Source organism: Rhincodon typus, chromosome 31, assembly GCF_021869965.1.
Source record: "Rhincodon typus isolate 14 chromosome 31, sRhiTyp1.1, whole genome shotgun sequence".
Taxonomy (NCBI): domain Eukaryota; kingdom Metazoa; phylum Chordata; class Chondrichthyes; order Orectolobiformes; family Rhincodontidae; genus Rhincodon; species Rhincodon typus.
In genome coordinates, this window is record NC_063362.1 from 5418283 (window position 1) to 5443338 (window position 25056).

Genomic DNA, 25056 nt, shown 5'->3' on the forward strand with positions numbered 1-25056 from the left:
GAACTTCTGAGGAAGGGTCACCGGACCCGAAACGTTAACTCTGTTTTTTCCTTCACAGATGCTGCCAGACCTGCTGAGCTTTTCCAGCAACTTTGTTTTTGCTCCTGATTTACAGCATCCGCAGTTCTTTCATTTTTTTTATAGGAGTCCCATTGCATTTAATAATTTATTTATCTGTACAATTATTTCACAGAGCCTTTTTAAATTATTTCACACAAAGTGTTTGCTAAAGCCCTTTCTAAGGTGAATCCCACACTGGGGCTCTGGCTGAAATCTCAATCCAGCTTCACTTCCAGGTCTCACCTCCTCTGTTCACCTAAAGCTAGGCATTCCCTCCCAAAACTCATCCCCTGTCTGCGTTTCCTTGTGCAGTCCTTAAAACATAACTCTGTGACAATGCTTTGGTCATTTGTACCAATACCTCCTTTCCTTGGCTCAGTGCCAATGGTTTTTGTCCAATGACATTCCTCTGAACTACACTTCCTGCCCTAAAAATTGCTTTAATGACATTGTCCCTACACCAAAAGGACTGCAGTGGTTCAAGAAGGCAGCTCATCTCCACCTTCTCAAGGGCATCTAGGAATTGGCAATAAATGCCAAGCCCAGCCAGTGATGCCCAGGCCCAATGAGTGAATAAAAATATAACTAGCAACTGTTGCTGAATTGAAATTGGATTTTCCAACGGAGGCTGAAATTGCACAGATCTGCACGTCAGCACTTTCCAAACCCATGACCACTGCCATCTAAAAGGACAAGGATATCAGATACATGGGAACACCATCTGATCCTGTTAGACACTGCCGTGCATGGAGCCCTGAGGGCTACACAGCAGCAGGAATGAGAAGGGAGAACGTGTTGTTGTTGGTACTAACCCGCTCAGACAGTGGTTCGCTCGGTTGGCTGGACAGCTGATTTGCAAATTCCAACAGCACCGAGCTCCTGTTACCGTGAAGGTCCCAGCTTCTCAACCCCTCCTGAGGCATGGTGATCCTCAGGCTAACCACACCACCACTCCCCTCACCTCTCTCTCTCTGTCTGTCTCTGTCTCTCTGTCTCTCTCTCTCCCTGTCTGTCTCAGTCTCACACTCTCTCTCTCTGTCTGTTTCTGTCTCTCTCTGCCTCTGTCTGTCTGTCTCTGTCTCTCTGTCTCTGTCTCTATCTCTCCCCTTTTCATAGGCCCTTTGGTCCACTGGGATTATGGTGACTTTGATTTTCCTGCCAGTAGCCAATACCTGACCCCTCCACATAACCCTGTCCTGTAAGAGCAGAATCTTTTCCGAATTTCACTTCAGAAAGCTGTGGCGGCTGTGATTTTTCGACTACGTCCCTAGTGCTAGGCTTTTTGAGCCGTGGAAATAATTCCACTTCATTGACCCGATCCATTCCCCTTACTAACGTGGAAACTTTGTTCAGATTGCACCGGATCCTTTGAGATCCCAGGGAACACACACCCATTCTGTGTTCTCTCCTTGAAAGTTTAAACTTCAGAGTCCAGCTGTTAATCTGGGATACTGTCTGTTAAATCATAATCAATCCAGAAGGTTTCCTGAGCTCCTGTCGGAGGGACAACATGCCCTGGAGATTCTGTGCCATTCACACTGACTGTTACAATAATACCATCCAGCAGTCAGTGGGACTCCCCCTGTACATGAAACGTTCTTCACCCATTGCTGTGGCACAACATGATCCCTCTAACCGCAAGCACCAAGTGGAGGTAAAAACTTTAAAACTTACCTGGAAGTTAATTGGTAACAGATCACCCAACCTGAATGAGCTCATGGATAACACAGTGTGGAGCTGGAGGAACCCAGCAGGCCAGGCAGCATCAGAGGAACAGGAAAGCTGATGTCTCGGGGCAGAACCCTTCTTCTTTCTGACCGGGACCCTTCTTCTTTCTGACCCATAACGTCAGCTTTCCTGCTCCTCTGAAGCTGCCTGGCCTGCTGTGTTCCTCCAGCTCCACACTGTGTTATCTCCGACTCCAGCATCGGCAGTTCTGACTATCTCTGAATGAGCTCATACTAGTTTTGTTACACATAAAGGAACATTGTATTGATGAAGGCAGGAATAAAGTAAGAACACTCACCGCTTTTTTTGATTTCTTCTTGGTAGATCGAGCCTTTTTAGCCTTTTCAATCACGGCATACAGAGCGAAGCAGAGCCGCGTCATCCTTGGGAGGTCACAGATGTTGATGTCAAACTCCAGACTCTGGTTCCACAGGGGCTCGGAGCACATGTTAACTTCATGGCTGTACACTGTCTTACAGAGCATCTCACTGCCATGAAACAACCCAGCCTGAACGACGAGCTGGGAAAAGGGAAAGGGGGTTGGGGGGAAGAGAACAGACACTTAACTATTGCCTAAGGAGAGCGAGAGGTCTCTACTAACAGCGACAAAGAGCATTTTTATACGTGCTGTCACTGCTCCGTCATACAATAACACAACAGCCATTTGGCAAGAAATAAACCCCCAGAAACAACACTGTGAATATGACTAGATGGCCTGTTTCACTGATGCTGATTGGGGATGAAAAATATTCTTCAGGAGACCCTGCTCCTCTCTGAAGTGGTTCTCGGGACAAACTTTTCCAGTGACCTGAGAGGGTAGATAGGGGTGAGAGATAGTAGGAACTGCAGATGCTGGAGAATCCGAGACAACAAGGTGCAGGGCTGGATGAACACAGCAGGCCAAGCAGCATCATAGGAGCAGAGAGGCTGATGTTTCGGGCCTAGACCCTTCATCAGAAAAGGGGGAGGGGAAGGGGGTTTTGAAATAAATAGGGAGAGAGTGGGAGGCGGATAGAAGAGGGATAGAGGAGAGGATAGGTGGAGAGGAAACAAACAGGTCGAAGAGGCGGGGATGGAGCCAGTAAAGGTGAGTGTAGGTAGGGAGTTAGGAAGGGGATAGGTCAGTCCAGGGAGGACGGACAGGTCAAGGGGGCGGGATGAGGTTGGTTGGTAGGAGATGGAGGTGCGGCTTGAGGTGGGAGGAGGGGATAGGTGGGAGGAAGAACAGGTTAGGGAGGCAGGGACGAGCTGGACTGGTTTTGGGATGCGGTAGGGGGAGGGGAGATTTTGAAACTTGTGAAATCCACATTGATACCATTGGGCTGCAGGGTTCCCAAGGGCCCGAAACGTCAGCCTCTCTGCTCCTATGATGCTGCTTGGCCTGCTGTGTTCATCCAGCCCTGCACCTTGTTGTCTAGGGTAGATAGGGGCTCAGCTTAACATCTCAACTGAAAGACAACACCTCTGTCAATGCAGCACTCCCTCCTGACCACACTGTTTTTCAAACCTGCATCAATGTTTGGAGATACCAGTTCAAAATGAACCCACGTTTCAACACTGAAGGCACATCATCACCCCAGGGGTGTCTTTACTCAAGGCAAGCAGCTTACAACAACATTAACAACTTATATCCACAAAGCTCCTTAAATGTAAACAATACGCCCAAAATGCTGCCTGGTGTGTCATAAGGCAACACTGACACCAAGCCACATTAGGAAATATTCATGCAGATGCAAGAAAAACGTGCATTTCCACAGCGCCATTGACAATGACCAGTGAAGTCATACAGCTTTAAATAATGTGGTAGGCTTTGAAGTGGAAATGCACAGCAAGCTCCCATAAGCAGCAATGTGATGGTGGCGGGACCATCTACTTTTGTCACTGAGGGATAAGTATTAGTCTAGGACACCAGGGATGTGTCCTCTGCCTTGTGATATGGGGCCTTCTACTTGTGCCTGGCGTAGGGTTTATCATCTCATCTGAAACAGTCTCTGCCAACAATGCAGCACCTCCATCGGCCATGCACTGGAGCATGAGCCTAAATTGCTGAGCTCAGAACCTGGAACGGGAATTGCACCGACAAGCTTTTGGCTGAGCAGCACTGAGTGTGACCTGCAAAACCACCAGCAACATGTGATGGCTTATAACTTAGCCAAAGAGCACAGTTTGAAGGAACACCTGAAGACGAGAGGCAGGTACGGAGGAAATTCTGCAGCTTGGGCATTGGCCACTTCAAGGCATGTCCGCCAGTGGTGACACCGTTAAAATTAAGGGGGGGCAGGGGTGGGCATCAGAAAGACAGAAATCAAGCAGAAAGGGTTTGTGGGGCTGGGTGCGTAGGGGAAATTTGGGGAAATAGATTGCTGCCATGTGCCATTGCCACAGCAACAGGGGACGGGCATCAAAGAGCCGGGGAAACTGCTCTAATGCATTTTGCAAACACAAAGGAAGGATGTGGGTTCTTACCCACAATCCCACATGGGAAACTCTTCATCTCGTCTGCAATACTAATTGCAACATGCTCAGCAAAGGTCAGGACATGAGCAACCCCCACACCTGCGCCCCCCACACCCCCCCACCCACACCAAAAAACAAACTCAGGGTTGGAGTGGAAGCGCCAATATAAAACCAATGACCCGATCCACTCGAATGAACCCCTAGCGGAGAGAGATAGGGGCAACCCAGGCAAGGGCATAAGTGCAGTCGGATTGATTACTCCTCCACTGGCGATGAAGACAGTGCAGGAAGGGGAAGCAAGAAGGGGGAAAAAGATAACAAGAATGATCAAAAGTGGATGTGTAATCAAGATCTTAAATCTGGTTTGACCCTGGAGCCAACAGTCTCCTACCAATGGTGACACACCACAGAGATGCCATTTCCAACCCCTAATTTCAGACTGGAATGCCAAACTCACAGTTGGTGACGCACAACCTTTTGAAAGGTCAGTTCAACAACAACGTTTATGTCACTGGTGAGAAGCAGCTTAAAGTTCAAAAACAATAAGTTCTTCGGCAAACAAGCCTGAAGGCTCAATGAATGTGTTTATTGTTTCAAAGAATCATTCTCTTTTCTTTTCTAAAATAAAGAGCCTCAGAACTTGAGGTCTCATCTGAACGAGTTATTTATATCCATCTGAGCCAAAAATGATCTCAAACGATTTTTAGCCCCAGATTCCGTTCATGTGATGCAACAAACTTGATACAACTTGCTGAGAATATTTTGTCCCCAGTTACTTGTTAAATAACTTGACAAACAGGCCCTGGTATCGGTCCAGGTACAAACATGTGAACTGTAAGCAGGAAAAGGCCATTCAGCCCTCGATCCTGCTGCACCATTCAATAAGATCATGGCTGATCTGGCTACTCCACACTCCTGCTTACCCTGATAGCCTTCCAATCTCTAACTGGGCCTTACAAAGATTTAAGGACTCTGATTCCATTGTCTTTTGTAAAAGAGAGTTCCAAAAACCCACGGCCCTATAAGAAAGGGGTTCTCCTTATTTAGGTCTTAAATGGGCAATTCTTTATTTTTGAGCAGTCACCTCTTGTTCTAATTTGTCCTGCAAGACAAAACATTGTCTCCACAAGGCCCCTCAGAATCTTCCATGTATCAATCAAGTTGTCTCTTGTTTTTCCAAATTCCAGTGGGTGCAGGGTTCTGAGGAAGGGTCACTGGACCTGAAACGTTAACTCTGATTTCTCTCCACTGATGCTGCCAGACCTGCTGAGCTTTTCCAGCAATTTCTGTTTTTGTTCCAGCTAATATAAGCCTAGCCTATGCAACCTGTCCTCAGAAGACAACTCATCTATTCCAGGCATTAATCAGGTAAACCTTCTGTGAACTGGGTCTAATACATTTACATCCATCCTTAAATGAGGAGGCCAATAGTCTACATGGTACTCCAGAAATGGTCAAACCAATGCCCTGTACAACTGAAGAATAACCTCCCTAATTTTATATTCAATTTCTCTCACAATAAACAATCTGTTACTTTCTTTAATTATTTGCTGTAATCTGCATGTTACCCTTTTGGAGATTCATGCATTAGGGCACCAGATCGCTCTGCATCTCAGAGCTCTGCCATTTCTCACCATGAACATAACATGCTTCTTTCTTGTTCTTCCTACCAAAATACACAATTCCATGCTTTCTCATGTTATGTTCAACCTGTTCGCTTCACCCACTCACTGGACCAAAACTATATCCCATTGAAAGCTCATGTTCTCTTCATAACTTATTTTCCTATATTTGTGTCATCTGCAAGTTTAGCAACCATATGTTCTGTCTCTACATTAAGTCATTTATATAAATTGTAAAATGATCCCTGTGGCACACCTGCCATAATATCTTGCCAACCGATGAAAATGACCCATATATACCCGCTTTGTATCCTGCTAGCTAACCAATCCTCTAGCTATGCCGATGTATTAGGTCCTGCACCATAAGTTATTTCTTTCCCTGCAATATCTGTGATTTGGCGCCTGTGACGTGCCTTCTGCAAATCTAAATGCAGCACATCCACCTGTTCATTTTAGCTACAGCAAGCATTACCTCCTCACAGAACTCTAATGAAATGGTTAAACACGACTCTCCTTTCACACAACCATGTTGACTCTGCCCAATTACCCTGAATTTTTCTAAAGTGCCCCATTATAACATCTTTAATAATTACTTTAATATCTTGTCTCTGACATATATGAAGCTATATATGTAGTTGCCTGCTTTCTGTCTCCCCTTTTTCTTGTATAGCAGAATTTTCTAATTTAATGGGACCTTCCCTGAATCTGGGGAATTCTGGAAAATTGAACCTAGTGAATCAAGTATCTCATTTTTCATATTGTTGTGAAAACAAAATTTCTGGAGTTGTTTCGAGTTGCTCAGTTGAGGCATTCAAAGAGAGCATTGAATGATTATTCAGTTAGAAATGGTGGGTAGGAAAATGAGGAAACGGGAGGAGACTGGCACTGGGTAACAGAGCCAGCGCAAGCACAATGGGCCAAATGGTCTCCTGCTGTGCCACAACAGTCTGCAATTCTGTTTGTGGATTTTTGGAAGAGATAAATTGTAGGCTTTAAATGAAGATAAACTAGATGTGTCTGAGAAATTTATTCTCCTTTAGGATTTTAAGGTTCATAATGACTGCCCAAAATAAAAATATTCCATTTCTAAACACTGAAATCTTCTTTACAATATGCAAAGAAACCCCAGCAAAATTAAGTGCTTGATGCACCAATGGTTAAATTGCTTGCCCACATTGGAGGATGAACTACTAATTGAGGAGGAGAAAACAGAGCTAACGTTTCGGGTCCGGTGACCCTTCCTCAGAACTGAGGAAGTTCTGAGGAAGGGTCACCGGACCCGAAATGTTAACTCTGTTTTCTCCTCCACAGATGCTGCCAGACCTGCTGAGCTTTTCCACCAACTTTGTTTTTGTTCCTGATTTACAGCATCCACAGTTCTTTCGGTTTTTACTAATTGAGAAGAATTACTGGAGGTCTATCACTATCTCAGGAACTACATTATAGCAATTGCCAACTTCAGGAAAAGGGACAGCGTACTTGTGTTAACATCATCCAACCATCACCTTCAAAACTCACTCCTTTCGTCCCTCCCTCCATCACTGATGAGCAGGCTGTACTGACTATAAGATGTACCGCAGCAACTCACTGAGGGTCCTTTGACAGCACCTCTAGACACATAGCCTCTTGAAGGACAAGGGCAGCAGACACAAGGGAAAACCAGCACACGCATGTTCCTCTGCAAGCCACTCACCATCCTGATTTTAGAACATGTTGAAATTCATTCATTATCCCTCGGACAATACAGAGTCATACAGTACAGAAACAGACTCTTCAGTCCAACCAGTCCATGCTGAACATAATCTCAAACTAAACTAATTCCACCTGCTTGCTCCTGGCCCATAGCCCTCCAAATCTTTCCTGTTCATCTACTTACCTAAGTGCCTTTTAAAGGTTGTAATTGTACTATGTCTCCTACTTCATCAGGTGGTTGATTCCACATGCAAACCACCCTCTGCGTAAAAATGTTGTCCCTCGCGTCTTTTTAAAATCTTTCTCCTCTCCCTAATCTTGAAATCCTGTCTGGAAACTCTTTCTCTAACAGCATTGCAGCTGTAGTTACACCCCATGAAGGTTAGTGGTTCAAGAAGGTAGCCTTCTCCAGGGCAGTGGGAGATGGATGATAAATGTTAGCCCAGCTAGCAATGCTCACACCCCATGAGTGAATAATTTTAAAAAAAGACAGGATATTCAGTCAATTCGCCGAACAGCACGAGTCTATGTGAACTGCTTAAGGCATCTCCACTCTCAAAATACGACACGTCCTATTTCATGTTATTCAATTCTACAATTTGATCAATGTTTGTGCCTTCCTCCACTAGATGTCAATATACAAGACTATTCCCACAGTAAATTAAAAGATGAGTGAGGACAAGACTGGGTCAACATTTATGAGATCACTTGTGAAGGTTTTGGATGGCAACTGCAAATTATGATTTGCTTTGGAGACCAAAACAACAATCCAACATATCCAAGAACTCTCAAAGAGAGTAAGTGGTTCAAGATTTGAGGATGAACCATTGCCAGAATGTTCTCTTGGAAGATTAGATAAATGCTAAGCACTCTTTTTTCCCATAGAGGCTGGTGTGCTTGCTATGATTTTTAAAAATAATTAAATCATGGGGAAAACGCAAAGGTTGACATAAGGGTCCCAATATGTTTTTTTGGCTCGTTTCATTGATAGAAATTATTTGACTGCTTGTGTATGTAAACGGCCATCCTAGAAGGAGAAAGATTTATAGCCACAGAACGGGCCATTCGAGGCATCATATCTGTGCTGGCTGCAAAGGAGCCAATGAGGTTAATCCTACCTCCCATTATTTGATCCATAGCCTGTAGGTTTCCCCACCTTAAGTACATATCCAAGTGCATTTTAAATACGTTGAGGGTTACTGCCTTTAGCACTTTTTCAGGCAGTGAACTCCAGAGCCCTCTTATCCCCGGGGGAATAAGTTACCCCTTTAGCCACCTCCAATCCTTTTACCAATCCTGTGCTCCCGGTTATTAATCTCAGTGGCAATGGAAAGAGATCCTTCCTATCCACTCGGGGTTAAAATCCTCCATTCCTGGCCGGATGCTCAAAACCTCCACTTGTCCTGTTTCTCAACATCCAATGCTCAAAAAGGGCATGAGTCAGAACAAGAACGCACTGATCCCCCCAGCTAACTAAGTTCAGATCGATGTAATGACGTGCTCAAGCTGAGAAATCATGGTCATCCAGTCTCATTGAGTCATATCATAGAGCCATACAGCACGGAAACAAACTCTTTGGTGCAAGCAATCCATACCGAACATAATCCCAAACTTAAGTAGTCCCATCTGTCTGCTCCTGACCCATATCCCTCCAAATCTTTCCAACTCGCATACTTATCTAAATGCCTTTTAAACGTTGTAACTGTGCCTGCATCCCCGACTTCCTCTGGCAGTTCATTCCACACATGAACCACCCTCTGTGTAAAGAATTTGCCCCTCATGCCTCTGTGAAACTCTCTCTCGCCATTCACCTTAAAAATGTGCCCCTTAGTCTTGAAATTCCCCATCTTAGGGAAAAGACAACTACCATCACCTCTATCTATACCTCTCATTATTATATAAACTTCTATCAGGTCGCCTCTCAACCCCTTACACTCCAGTAAAAAAAAGTCCAAGTCTATCTAGCCTTTCTTCATAACTCAAACCTTCCATACCAGGCAACATCCTGGTAAATCTCTTCTGAACCCTCTCCAGTTTAATAATATCCTTCCTATAACTGGGTGACCTGAACTGAACACAGTATTCCAGAAGAGGCCTCAACAATGTCCTGTACAACCTCAACATGACTTCCCAAATCTTATACTCAAAGGACTCAGCAATGAAGGCAAGCGTGCCAAATGCCTTTTTAACTACCCTCTCTACATACTTCTTTGAAGTATGTACCCAAACCCTAGATCCCTTTGTTCTACAGGACTACCCGAGGCCCTACCATTAATTGTATAAGTCCTGCCCTTGTTTGTTGTACCAAAATGCAATACATCTGAACAGAAGTCACTTGCATCAAATACCCAATGCTGCAGTGACAAACACAGACCATAATCTCTCACTCCTGATTGATGATAATGGGAAATCAGTTTCAGGAATTGACCAATTTTCAAAGTTGACACTGACTCTAAGCTACTGACAAGCAGAGGCAGCCAAGGTCATCTGTCCCAATCTCAAATAAGACTGATTGTTCCTGGAAATGCAATACACCCTGGAGACACAAAAGAAAATGAATAAAATTATCCAGAAATCACTATCATATATGTTAGGCAGTGTTTGACAAGATTTAATAGAATTATTATCATAGGGCACTCTCCTGTCAGGGGCATTGACAGGCAATTCTGTGGCAGTGAGTGTAAATTTAGGATGGTTTATCGCTTTCCTGGTGCTAGGATTAAGGATGTTTCTAAATGTTTCAAGCATATTGTTAAAGGTGACATTGAGAGGTCAGAAATTATTGTACATATTGGTAGGAACGACATTTTTAGGGAAAAGATTGAAGCAGTACAGAGTGAATTTAAGAGGCTAGGTTGAAGATTAAAAAATAAAACCTTAAAACTAGTAATTTCTGGATTACTTACAATGTCAAATTCAAACAAGGGAAGGAACAAAAGGTTAAAGGAGATAAATCAATGGCTGAAGAGCTGGGATATTGTTCGGGGATTCAGGTTTTTGGATGATTGGAATGTGAATTGAAAAGACCTAGTCAAAAATGATGGATCTAACCTAAACTGGAAAGGGAACAATATCTTAGCAGGGAGATTTGCTCATTCTATTAAGGGAGACTTTATATTGATAGAGAAGGCAAGGGGAGGAACTCTTAAGTAGCAGTGTAAATGGAAGGATTGATGGAGTAGGTTCTGAATGTGAGAACACATCAACTAGAAAAGAAAGACAAGAGAGGGTCAGAGTATGTAGTAACTCTGAAGAACTAAACTGCATGTATTTCAATGTATGGGCTCTTACAGGTAAGGCTGATTAACTCAGAGCATGTTTAAGAACATGGGATTGGGACCTCATAGCTATGACAGAAACTTGGCTGAGAGATGGCCGCTATATCCTTCCAAACCTTTCCGGGTATAGGAAGGAAGGAAAAAGAGGCAAGTAAGGAGGGAGTGGTGGCGTTTTTGATTAAGGAATACATTACTGCTGTAACTAGGGAAAATGTTTCTGAAAAATTGTCCAGTGAAAACATATGGGTAGAATTTACAAATAAGAAAGGACGATCACTTTGATGGGATTGTACTATAAGCCCCCCAATAGTAAGAGAGAAATTGAGAAACAAATATGTAGGGAGATCTCAGATATATGTAAGCATAATAAAGTTGTCATAACGGGGGGTTTTGATTTTCCGAATATTGACTGGGACTACTGTAGTGTTAAAGGCTTGGATGGCGAAAAATTTGTCAAATGTGCTCAAGAAAATTTTCTTTATCAATATGTGGATGCTCCTACTAGAGAAGGATACTATACCTTCTTTTGGGCAATGAGGCAGGACAGATGCCTGAGGTAAAAGTGGGGGAACACTTTGAGTCTAGCCATCATAATTTTATTATTATCATAAAAGTTAAAGTTTTTAATTGGAGCAAGGCAAATTTTAATGGTATGAGACAAGAACTTTCAAAAGCTGATTGGAGTAGATTGTTTGCAGGTACAAGGACGTCTGACAAGTGGGAGGCATTCAAGGGTGTGATGACGAGAGTTCAGAGGCATTATGTTCCTGTTAGAGTGAAGGGTAAGGCTGATTAAGGAACAATGGATGAATAAAGACATTGAGGTCCTAGTCAAGAATAAATAAGAATTTTTTTTTAGATAATGTCAACTTGGTTCAATTGAATCTCTTAATCAATATAAGGAGTGCAGGAGCATTGTTAAGAGAGAAATCAGGAACGCAAAGAGGGGATATGAGAGAGCATTGGCAGATAAGGTTAAGGTTAATCCAAAGAGATCCTACAAATACATTAGAGCTAGAGGGCAACTAGAGAGAGGGTAGGGTCTCTTAAAGATCAAGGAGGTTATCTTCGTGTTGAACTCCAGGAGATGGGAGAGATACTAAATGAATATTTCGCATCAGTTTTTACTGTGGAGAAAGAAGTGGAGTCTAGAGAATGCAGAGAAAAAAACTTTGATATTTTCAAAACAGTTCACATTATAGAAGGGAAAGTTCCGGAGGTCTTAGAGAATATAATGGTGGATAATTCTCCAGGACCTGATCTAATGTATCCCAGAATGTCGTGGGAAGTAAGGGAGGAAATTACGAAATCTCTTGCAGAAATATTTGCATCATCAATAACTGTGGGTGAGGTGCCTGAAGACTGGTGAGTGGCTAATGTTGGACCCTTGTTTAAGAAAGGTTGTAAGGAGAAACTGGGGAACTATAGACCTGTGAATCTGACTTTGATTGAGGGTAAATTGTTGGAGGTGATTATAAAAGATAGGATTTATGGACATTTAGAGCGGCAAAAATTGACGAGGGATAGTCAGCATGGTTTTGTGTGAGGAAATTCATGTCTCACAAACTTGATTGAGTTTTTTGAGGAAGTTACCAAAAAGGTTGATGATGGCAGAGCAGTAGACATTGTTTATTTGGATTTTAGTAAAGCCTTTGACAAGGTTTCGCATGGTAGACTAATTAGTAAAGTTAGGTCACATGGGATTCAGGGTGAGCTTGCTAATTGGATACATTATTGGCTTAATGGCAGAAGACAGACAGTAATGCTGGAGGTAGTAGGAACTGCAGATGCTGGAGAATCTGAGATAACAAGGTGTAGAGTTGGATGAACACAGAAGGGTCTAGGCCCGAAACGTCAGCCTTCCTGCTCCTCTGATGCTGCTTGGCCTGCTGTGTTCATCCAGCTCTACACCTTGTTATCTCAGTAATGCTGGAGGGTTGCTTTTCGGACTGGGGGCCAGTGACCAGCGATGTTCCACAGGGATCGGTGCTGGGTTCTCTTCTGTTTGTGATTCATATAAATGATTTGGATGAGAACATAAAAGGCATGGTTTGTAAGTTTGTGGATGACACCAAAATTGGTGGCATTGTAGACAGGGAGTAAGGTTTTCTAAGATTACAAAGGGATCTTGATCAATGGGTCAATGGGCTGAAAATGGCAAATGGAATTCAATCTGGATAAATGCGAGGTATTTCATTTTGGTACAACAAGCAAGGGTAGGGCTTACACAATTAATGGTAGGGCCTTGGGTAGTTTTGTAGAACAGAGGGACCTAAGGGTGCAGGTACATAATTCAGTAAAGCTTGCATCACATATAGACAGGGTGGTTAAAAAGGCATTTGGCATCCTTGCTTTCATTGCTCAGTCCTTTGAGTATAGGAGTTGGGACATTATGTTGAGGTTGGACAGGACATTGGTGAGGTCTCTTCTGGAATACTGTGTCCAATTCTGGTTGCCTAGCTATAAGAAGGATATTATTAAGCTGGAGAGGGTTCAGAAGAGATTTACCAGGACATTGCCGGGTATGGAAGGTTTGAATTACAAAGAAAGGCTGGATAGACTGGGACATTTTTCACTGGAGCACAGGAGGTTGAAAGGTAACCTGAAGGAAGTTTATAAAATAATGAGGGGTATAGATAGAGTTGATGATAGTTGTCTTTTTCCTAGAATGGGGAATTTCAAGACATGAGGGGCACATTTTTAAGGTGAGAGGAGAGAGATTTAAAAAAGACATAAGGGGAAAATATTTTACACAGAGGGTGGTTTGCGTGTGGAACGAGCTTCCTGAGGAAGTGGTAGATGCGGGTACAATTACAACGTTTAAAAGACATTTGGATAAGTACACGTATAGGAAAGATTTAGAGGGATATGGGCCAGGAGCAGGCAGGTGGGACTAATTTAGTTTGAGATTATGTTTGGCATGGACTGGTTGGACTGAAGGGTCCATCTCCGTGCTGTAAGACTCTATCATTCTACGTATGTCAGGATATTACATTCCTCCCCGAGAAATGAAACAAGTGAACTCAAACGATAGTTGCAAGAAAGTAACCACAGTGCTGCTGCATGAACTGCGGTGAGTGGGAGTGCTTTAGAAGATTATTTAAAAAAAAAACATTTTATTGCTTAAAGTGCGGCAGGAGGAAAGGGTTGTAGGAGTTAAAATATTTCCCAAATGTCAGCTATTTGATATTTAACACGGCTACACTTCTAAGGTTCATTTCTGTGCCAGATTTTTCGAAAAATCTTGCACATGGGAACTGCTACATTGGAATTGTCATAAAGTACACTGATGGCTCAGCTGTTAGTCAGCAAATATCTGACTGGCTACAAACTATAGCCAGAAAGTATCACAACAGAATAGTCTTGTGACAGAAACAAAAAAACGAGCAATTAAATCGGTCAATTTTGAAATTGCAAATCCTGAAATGGCAAGTACCATTCTCTAAGTAGTTGCTTCTAAAGATACCTCCCTCAATGGTCCCAGACTTGGAAAGCCAATAGATGTGTAAGGTGCATCCTAAAAAATATACATTTAAAATGATCAAGGTGTGAAACGTGCTGTAAATAATTATAAGCAAGCCTTGTAAGTTCTATTAGCATAGGTTAACATTTATGGTTCTTTCTCATTGGCTCCACTCCCAGGTCGGGTCAATCCCCTCATCTTCTCTTAGAATCTATGCCTAATGAAACAAAACAGGATGCATGTTCCTCGACCACTCATTTTTTACATTTTGTCACAAAGACATTCTCAGACCTGGAGGGGAATGTTCTCCTGGCAAGCTTAGCTTGAGTTCCAATCATCTTGGGCTCACGCCACACATTCCTAAACGCTCCCACTCACTTCCTGTGTTGCTAATCCCACTCTACTTGGCAGCCCAGCTTGCTCCTCACTCTTCCCGACGAAACAGCCACATGGAATGGGACAGTGCACTCCAACAGCAGAATGATCTGATGGATCTCTCCGTGGATAGCGATATTGTGAAGAGGCAGGGTTTCCAGATCCATGAGGCCTGGCCTTTGCACGTGCCTGGAAAATGCTGTTCCTGCTGAATTCATTCATCTCACAAATCATTAGCTTTGACAAAGATTCCACGCGTCTACAATACGAAGAAACTTAGATACATCGCCCATGCTTTGGGAAACATTTGGCTGTTCGGTTAAATTTGATCCTTTTGAGTGTAAACTGAAGCCTAACTCTCGCTCTGAAATAAACCAAAGATCTGCAAATGCTGAAGATCAGAAACAAATAGATCGATTGCTGGAGAAACTCAGCGCATCTGGCAGCATCTGTGGAGAGAGAAACAGAGTTAATGTTTTGAGTTTAGTGACCCTTCTCTCTCTACAGATGCTGCCAGAGCCACAGAGTTTCTCCAGTACATTTTGTTTGGATGAAAGCAGGCACCTCATTGTGTGGCCGTCAGAAGGTGGCCAGCTGTTTTGAGCGAATGCCATCCCTGGTAATATGGGCCAAAACTCTTTCTGCAATGTTTTGACGTTACCATGAAAAAGACAGTCCTCATTGACAGTGGCATACAAAGGTTGAGGTAAGTGGGCCAAGGAAGATTGCACGCCTGTGATACATTTCCATCTCACTGCTCCACTTGGGCAGTGCTCCAAGTCGAGACATTCAAGTGGAAAATCTGCTCCATTATATTTTTGAATACCTTACATCAGAATAAGGTGACGTCCACAAATTAATTAAATTATTTGCACATTTTTCAAAACCATCGCCATCTCAAATTTCAATTAATACATTTCACAAAATACATAAGGTGCAGATTTTGGGTTCATCAAAATGCCATCTATTCTTCCATCATTTTCTGCGCTGCTTCAAAATGATCAAATTACAAACACACTTTGCACCTTGCTCGAGATTTTGCATTTTATACAAAGCTTCAACCCCAACACACGCCACTCCAATCCTGCTTTAGAATTTAAAAGAGGTTCAGTATAAACTCTCATTTTAACCTCAGAGTCAGGGATGGACAGTGGGTTGCCAGGAAATTGCAGGTCATTCCCTGGGATGTCGCTGTGGAATTCTTTCCCACAAAGGGCTGTCGAGGCTGGGTTGTTCAGTATATTCACTTCACCTGATGAAGGAGCAGTGCTCCGAAAGCTTGTGATTTCAAATAAGCCTGTTGGACCATAACCTGGTGATGTGTGAGTTCTGACACTGATTTTTAATCAGCGAGGGGATTGAGGGTTATGGGGAAAAGGCAGGAAAGTGGAAAGGAGGATTATCAGATCAGCCACAATCTCATTGGATGGAAGAGCAGACTCCATGGGCTGAGTGGCCCACTTCTGCTTCTGTGTCTCATGGTCTAAACCTGAGGAAAAATGTCATTGCAGCGTTGCAACAAGTTTTTGCAACAACTACCTGTTTTTTCTTTTGAAATTATAAAAACATTGGAAACTGAGCGTCAAGGATCACCCAGTCAGGGAACGATGGGCTGAATATCCCCAATCCATCAGAGCTTGGTTTGGACAGAAGACCAGGAGAAGAGTTGGGAAGTAGTCCCTTTGGTAGACTTCCCAAAGTGTTCCTGCCTCTGAGAGTTCTTGCCAGAGGTGGGATCAACGCAGCAGAGGACAATCCCTGGTCAGTGGCGGACAATTGATTAGACCCAACAATGGGCCATTCGGGGGAATAATGATAATGTCTTCGGATCTTCCCATCAGCCAACAGGCTCCTTGCTGAGGTCAGACACCGCCAATGGGACAGGGACAGGGAGGGCAATTTTTTTTTAATACCTGCTTTCAATGACCCTAGCTAGGGTCTGCTGGGATACAACAGCCACACAGCTTTGGCCACAGATCTTGCTGTGTACGTGTGGGGCTGGGGGGATGTTCCCTTCCTCCCTGATGGCCCGAAAACTGTTGTCATGCACGACTCTCAATTGTTCACCATGGTGCAGAGCCCCTTCTGCCCTGTGTTCACGCGAAGACCCCCTCGTTTCTGCCTGCCTGCCTGCCTCCCTCCGGGTGAGGGTGCCAGGTTGGGGGGGGTTCACTTCAGGTTATCTGATTCGGTGGGTAACTTGCCATCGTTGACTGGATGGAGCTTCCCGAGGAGATTTCCTGACTCTGGGAAGCGCGTGAGGGCATCCTTCCACTTCCAGGACACAGGCTGGAGTCGGCATCGTGGCACAACAAGGAAATTTCAGCCCAAAGAGCCCTCTCCCAGTTGGTGTGGGAAGGCGATACACCATGGGCATTGCTACATCAAGAGACCAATGGCAGAAGCAAATGCGATCACACCTCCAGAAACTGGCAACAGAGTTAGCAACCCAAAATGTCTGTGCACTGACAAGTTTCATTGAAAAAAGAAGCTGTTTTGCACTGGCAGTTTTTAAACCACATCACCTCTTTTTTTTGAGGTTGAATTACAAGATTTTTTTCTGAAACAAACAGTTTAAAATGCCTTGATTGTTCAAAACAACACCTGACAGTTAGCTAATCTCTTTCTGATCTTTGAAAAACAACATACGATGACAAGCCAGCTTCTTGCAAACTGGGGCAGGCACACAGCTGAATGGTTCCCCCTTCCCTTTCACTCATGCAAGGGCCAAACTCCCCCTTGCAACTCTCAACCACAAAAGTAAGAAATTTTACTACCGAGAAATCATGCTTCTAAGAAGAAATACTTGCTTCAGGAGGATTGAACACAAAACCTCTACACTTCCTGTGCTTTTATCTGAAATTTGCAAAAAAGCTTGCAACACTAATGTGGATTTGTGGTTGAGGTCATATGACCAGCAATCTATATATATTAATCAGTTAATGCAGTAAATAATTTGGGAAGTTCACAACAAGGATGGGCAGCAGTTGCAGGGATTGGGGGGTGTTGTGCTGGTGAGAATGAGAAGATAGTACCAACCTTCATTCCTTCATCTGCGTTTACTTTGCTCCCTGAAATTAAAGTGATCGTAAACGGTTTCTCCAAATTCCACAGACTGGTTCCAAATTGCTGCAGGAAGCAAGAAAGTACGTCAATTTCTGCACGAGGTGCCAACTGCTACATTTCTGAGGAGCAGAATGAGGAAGGCAGACTGCAAATGATCAAGACAGATAGCGTTACTTATTTAGTGTGTTATGAAACACTTATTCAGAAACGGCATACTTTCTCTGGGATGACTAACAATAAAGAGATGCAATAACTCTACATGTTGTCTCTCTCAGATTAATCTATTCATTAATTGGGTGTTTAATTATATTCAGGTGGTGGGCATTACTTAGGTCTGATCAATGTTTCTATGGACAGACTGTAATGAATTGTTTGGTTGGCGGTGCAGGATATACAAAGTGTATCTTCATTTGTTAAAGATTCTAAGTCAACAGAGGCGACAGTATCACTGCAGACTGTGACCGCTGGAAAACTGAGACAGAAATGAGAAAATGTTCAACAGGTTTGGCAGAATCTATGCAGAGGCAGACAGAGTGGATGTTTCAGGTTGACGAACTTCCCTATCTGAAAGATAGGGGTTGCTAGATTCTATGGGCCAAAGAAGGTACCAAATAAAGCCTCAGCAACACTCCCCCTAACCCACTCCTCCAAAGGGCTCTACCCCCCAACATACAACCTGGGAAATTTTAATTGCATTTTGACGTTACCCACTAAATGCCGCAAGTCTCCTGCCCACCTCAGCAGTGATGACAAAATGTTGAAACCATATAAACTGTTGAAGAGTATACACTTTGGCAGGAATGGTGCAAGGGTGTGAAAATATTTTCCATCCTTTCGCCCATTGTATCGCAATGGCATTTAAGTTTGCAAAACAACTTTTATTTAAAACACAAGGTGCAACTCTTAGTAGTTCAGATCAAAATCAATCTTTCTCTACCAATCTTAGACATAGAATCGTACAGCACGGAAACAAACCCTTCAGTGCAAATAGTCCATGTCGAACATAATCTCAAACTAAACTAGTCCCACCTGCCTGCTCCCAGCTAATATGCCTCCACCTTTCCTATTCATGTACTTATCCAAATGTCTTTTAAATATTGTAATTGTACCTGCTTCCACCACTTCCTCAGGAAGTTCGTTCCACACATGAACCACCCTCTGTGTAAAAAATTTGGCCCTCGTGTCTTTTCTAAATGTCTGTCCTCTCACCTTAAAATGTGCCCCCTAGTCTTGAAATCACCCATTCTAGGGAAAAGACAACTACCATTAACTCTATCTATACCTCTCACTATTTTATAAACTTCTATCAGGTCACCTCTCAACCTCCTACGTTCCAGTGAAAAAATTCCCAGCCTATCCAGCCTTTCTTCAAAACTCTGACCTTCCATACCTGGTAACATCTGGTAAATCTCTTCTGAATCCTCTCCAGCTTAATAATATCCTTTCTATAACTGGATACAGAATTCCAGAAGAGGCCTCACCAATGTCCTGTACAACCTCAACATGACTTCCCAACTCCTATATTCAAAGGATTCTTTTGAAAAATAAAAGCATTTTGTTTTATCACTGAATCCACTCTTTGTGTTTGAGGGCTCCTATGACAAACTTAATAAATGTGTACAGAATGTTCAAAAGGAAACGGATGAACAGAACAGCACTAAATTGTAAAATGGAATATTTATACTGAATCAGGGTGCTTGTTAATCAGGGTTTGATGTTAGATTTTTGACACTTCGACGAATCACTCCCAATTTTAAAACATTTAAGAGTCAGTCTATTTTTTCTCTTGCTCTGCCAAATTTAAAGAAGGAATTTAAAGTCATAGTTCTCTCTCACGGTGAAATTGACTAGTGCAGAACAGATTGTTAATTACATATCACCTCCAGGCATCTGACTGTGATTTGATTTATTATTGTCACATGTACCTAAGCACAGTGAATAGTTTTGTTTTGTGTGTAGTACAGGCAGATAATACCGTACAAAGATCATAGAGTGGTAGAACAGAGTGAGGAATACAAAGTTACAGCTGCAGAGAAGGTGCACAAAGAGTGAGATCAATATTGGATTTGAAATTTGAAAGGTCTATTCAGAAGTCTAATAACAACGGGCAAGAAGCTGTTCTTAAGCCTGTTGGTAGATGTGTTTAAGCTTTTGTGTCTTCTGTCTGATGGAAGGGGTTGGAAGAGATTATTACTGGGGTGGGAGGGGTCTTTGATGATGTTGACAGACTTTCTGAGGCAGGGAGAAGTATAGATGGAGTCAATGGATGGAAAGTTGTCTTGTGTGATGGTCTGGGCTATGTTCACAACTCCCTGTAGTTCCATCATGGACATGTTTAATTTTGGGAATTATTTAACTCCTCTTCCCTTTTTTGGAAAGAATCCACACCCATAATAATAACATTGATTGTCAGATTTTGGCAAAGTCCAGCTTTCCATCTTCCCAGCCAGGAAAGGCAGATGAAAATGCAAAACTGAAAGTGTTCTTTCTGCCAATGGGGAAAGGGACATGCGGGGTAGGAATCACAGGGTAGGGAAGGCCAAATTCAGTAGGGTCATTTGGAGTTAGAGCAGAGTTCAAACTGGGCGCCAAATTTGCAATTTCAAGCTTCTTAAATGCAGAAGTCACAACCTCATGAGCAGACAGCGCACTTGAAATGTGGAAACAGTCTGTTTAAGTGTCACAATCTCAAGTTCTTTAAGTCCACATATCTTTGAAAAACAAACAACCTTAAGTTATTAAACTAAATAAAAATTGCCATATACTCTATGACTTTGAGTTACAGGCCATCTGATGTAGGATATATTATGACCAAATAGTTCCATATTTTTAAGTGAGTTCTTCCAGCACTTATCTCAGTAGGAGGTTCAAATTCAGGGTGTGATTAACACTTTTAAGAGGCTATTAAAGGATTATTTGTCTTTAAGGTAGTAACTAAATAGAAACTTGTTCTTATAACTGACTGAATACGTTGATGAGAGTTAACAGTTTTGCATGGGTTTCATGAACATGAGTTGTTTTTTCACTCTCAAGTGTGAATAAGTGAGAGCTACATTAGATTGTTAGAGGATTATAAATTTGTTCTTTATTGTTTCAAATCTCCTGAAGTTTGCCCACGGTAGATAGTGGGTGAGCAGCAATCGTGTTAAAAGCAAAGTACTGCAGACGCTGGAAAGAGCAGAACAGTTCTGAAGAAGAGTCACACCAGAACTAAAACGTTAACTCTGTTTCTCTCTCCACAGATGCAGCCAGACCTGCTGAGTTTCACCAGCATTCTCTGTGAGTGGTTATGGTAATGGCAAAGGCAATATGAGGGCTCATGAGGGTGGGAGGAGATATGAAGGGTCAGATCGGGTCTGAGGGACCATGGAGTGTTGACGAGGGCATGATGGGGTGTGAGGGCTAAATATTTTCTAAAACAAATGCAACACAGTCTGACAGAATGGTGGTGGTCACTCTGACCAGCCCACCTTGGTGCTCATCCAGCCTTGGGCTCAGTTTTTGGGGCTGATGAGGCTCGATGCAATTGGGTGCCCACATTAGGGGTGAAATTTGGGTTTAACAGGGCCCTTAAATCAAAGGTGAGTCAGCTGAGTTGCGATTTCCCCAACTTGGTGTTGAAAATATGTCCCTATTGTCTTTCCATGTAACATTGTGAAAGGAGCTCTATTTCCCAGAACTTTGTTGCTTAGCATGAGTTTTGTCATTTTGTATGCCTTTGATCCGTGGTGCTAATGCTGCAGTGCTTTTGTGTATCAATTGTGTTGCTCCTCATCAGTTGCAACTCGCTGGGTCATTTCCCCTGTGTTTCTCTCCTTTGCACTTGGCTGCTTTTCTCTTTTGTTACTGTCACAACACACAAAATGTTCCTGACATTGAAGATCTGAAATCCATTCACTTCACATGTGGTCTTCCTTCATGCTGTTAATACTTTGGAAGCTGGTGGGCCTCCCCTGGACCACCAGAACTAGGGGTGGCATAAGTAGAAGTGGCATCAGATAGTAATGTGGGTATTAGTAAACCTGGCAGGGCTCAGCTTAGCGAGGACAGCAACCCTCCTCATACAGGATTATATCACACATTCACCATCGCTTTCTTGAGGGTAAATGGAAGGGGCAATAAACATTGACCTTGCCAGTGATGTTCACATCCCACGAATGAATAAAAACAAAATGCTGTTCCCATTCTATCTGGAAGGTCACAGAGTACACAGCATGTGATGTCTTCCGCTTGGAGTTTTGTGAAACTACAAGCAGATCCAACAGCGGAGCTTTGTCATGTTTTCAGCTGGTTTTCAACCTGTGAATAATGGTGATATTGTAATGCTGAATTTTTTTAAAGAAGAAAGCACAAAGGAAGTGGCATTAAAGCAAATGTCTTTGAAAGGCCAAAAAAATCACGTTGGAATTCTTCTCCTTGTTGCTTCCTGAAGTTAGTTTGTGCCTGTAGCGCGCGTGCACACACACACATACTCACGCACATACACGTGCACACACACATGGACATGGACACACACACACACGGAAACACACACACACACGGACACATGCACAGACACACAGACACATGCATGCACAAACACACACATATACACACAACACGCACAGACGCTCACAGATACACGCAAAACATACACACAAACACACATGAGAAGTGCCGAGGACAAGGAAAAGAAAAAAAACATCTTTGGCAAGATTGTGTATTAAAACTATGAACCAAAAGACACCAGAAGTCTTACTGTTTTTGTCTCAGTGTTAAATATATTCATTTACTTCAGGGTGGTGTTCGTTTCTGCTCATCCCATTTGGCCCCTCCTCAAGTTTCTTCCTTCCCATGCCTCTCCCCTGACAGGGCTGACTTCTTGTAGGGGCCAACACTACAGGAACTGATCTACCTCCCCAGTCTGCACATTCTGTCAGAGTTCACATGCAAACCCCATCACTGAGGGATTCCATTTCTGGTAACACTGCAGTCAAATCCAGTTATGTTCATAAACAATATCCAGAAACGCAGATGTCAAACATAATTAGCACAGGCACCAACCATCCCCCCATCCTCCCCCTGAAGTTACCTTTCACTGGGGCCCTAAAGATAACTCTCGTTCACCCCCGTCCCTGGTTCAAACTGTTGTACGTTAACGCAGCATATGACCATGTGAATTAGGAAGCCATTTGGTCCCTCAAACTTGTCCTGCCACTTAATGAGATTGTGGCTAATCTGATGGCAATCACAACTCTACCTTTCTGTCCACCCACTGTAATCTTTGATTCCTTTGTCCATCAATTATCTGTCTAAGAAAAGCAAAGTGCTGTTGATCTGAAACACAAACAGAAAGCACTGGTGAAACTCAGCAGGTCTGGCAGCATCGTTGGAGAGAGAACGGGAGTTAAATTCTGATGGTCATACTGAACTTGCTTTCTCTCATCACAGATGCTGCCAGACCTGCTGATTCTTCCAGCACTTTTTAAAATGTAAATATCTGTCTAACGCAGCCTTGAACATGTTCAATGACCCAGCCTCCATACTTCTCTGGGGAAGAGAATTCCACATTCTAGTGATGGTCTTCATTATATGTGCGATCCATAATTTCTAAGCTGGGTCTAGTTCTAAGGCTCTCCCACAAGGCAAAATGTCCTTTCACCATTCGCTCTGGTAGTCTCCGCAGGGTCTATAATATTTCAATAATATCACCTCCAATTCTTCTAAACTCCAATGTCTTCAGGACCAACCTCTCCTCATTCATTAACTCATTCCCTCCAGAATCGAATGAGTGAAGTTTCTCTGAACTATTCTCATGTACGGACCAAGGGTAGAATGCATATTATTTCTTTAGCTTTAATGGGAAAGTGTTGACTCCTTTTTGTGACAAAGGGCCAGACAGGACACTGACAGAAAAGGAAGACAGTATCAGGTTTAATGTCGCGTCATCCATGAGAATGAAAGGATAGTGTACGCCAAATCTATCGCCAAAATACAGCCAATGTTCCTTTTACCTCTTCAAAGGCAGAACTAAGGGTGAGGCATCAAATGTAAATTATATTCACGGAAGCACCTGATCTCTTTTAGTTTATTATATTTAAGTAATCTTGCAGGCAGAATTTGCTTTTATTACTGTATTCCTGATTAGAATCTCAGACACTATTAACCACACACAGTATATTGAATGCACTTACCACTGTCTATTTATAACCGTGAACACTGCAGGATTTCTGATCTTCTGTATTAGTGCAGCGTAGCTTCATACTGTAAAGTCCCTAAAAGCACTGAACTCTACCTTAAGCTCCAGGTGACTCTGGCCACTACAGCCAGAGATTTCCTGCAGCTTTGGCTTGTTTAGCACAGTGAAACCTTTCTCCTCTTTGATAATGAGATAACAAGGTGTAGAGCTGGATGAACACAGCAGGCCAAGCAGCATCAGAGGAGCAGGAAGGCTGAAGTTTCGGGCCTAGACCCTTCTTCAGAAAAAAAAAATCTTTCTCCTATTCTCCTTTCTCCTCTTTACAAGGTTTTCCAAAACTTCACAACACTGCAATCAAATCTTTTATTCTCCTAGTTTGTTTTTCCCTGATAATCTGTTGTGACACTACCTAAGTACCAAATTTGTAGCATTTTACATGCCCTAATTTGCATAAGCAATTCCGGAAAATGGTCCAATGCAAAGTCTAAGCAAGCTCAACGACAAAGAGTCAAAAACAGGGTGACACTTGCCCCACTGGATTAACACTGTTTTGCTTCAGTGCAGAAAAGGACTGGAAGGTCTGTGCTATGGGGAGAGGCTGGGTAGGCTGGGACCTTTTTCCTTGGAGCATTGGCGGCTGAGGGGTGACCTTATAGAAGTTTATAAAATCATGAGGGGCATAGATAGGGTGAATAGCAAAGATCTTTTCCCCAGGGCAGGGCAGTTCAAAACTAGAGGGCATAAGTTTCAGGTAAGAGAGGGGAAGATTTAAAACGGACCTGAGCGGCAATATTTTCACACAGAGGATGGTGCGTGCATGGAATGAGCTGCCAGAGGAAGTGGTAGAGGCTGGTACAATTACAACATTTAAAAGGCATTTGGACAGGTAGAGGAAAAGGAAGGGTTCAGGGGTATATGGGCCAAACTCAGGCAAATAAGACTAATTCAGTTTAAAGAAGCTGGTTGGTCATGGACAATTTGGGCCAAAGGCCCTGTCTCCATGCTGTATGACTCTAAATCTTTGCTGAATTTGAATGAGTTATATCATTTAAACAGTCATGGAAATTATTAAACAGACATCCACCAGTTATAAAATATGGTGCCAGGATTCTTGGGCAAATAATTTCGAGGCAGCCT

General features: G+C 42.9%; 1 protein-coding gene across 10 annotated transcripts in view; it reads right to left on the reverse strand.

Annotated features, from left to right (window-relative positions):
• The window catches only part of pik3cd (phosphatidylinositol-4,5-bisphosphate 3-kinase, catalytic subunit delta), a 209983-nt gene that overhangs the window by 44586 nt on the left and 140341 nt on the right, over nt 1-25056 (reverse strand). For all 10 annotated transcript variants that reach the window (XM_048615265.1, XM_048615261.1, XM_048615262.1 and 7 more), the window contains 2 exons: nt 17715-17804; nt 2087-2308 (listed from right to left, as the gene is read on the reverse strand). In XM_048615265.1, coding sequence (XP_048471222.1) covers nt 2087-2308; nt 17715-17804 — 312 coding nt within the window. The remainder of the gene's footprint in view (nt 1-2086; nt 2309-17714; nt 17805-25056) is intronic.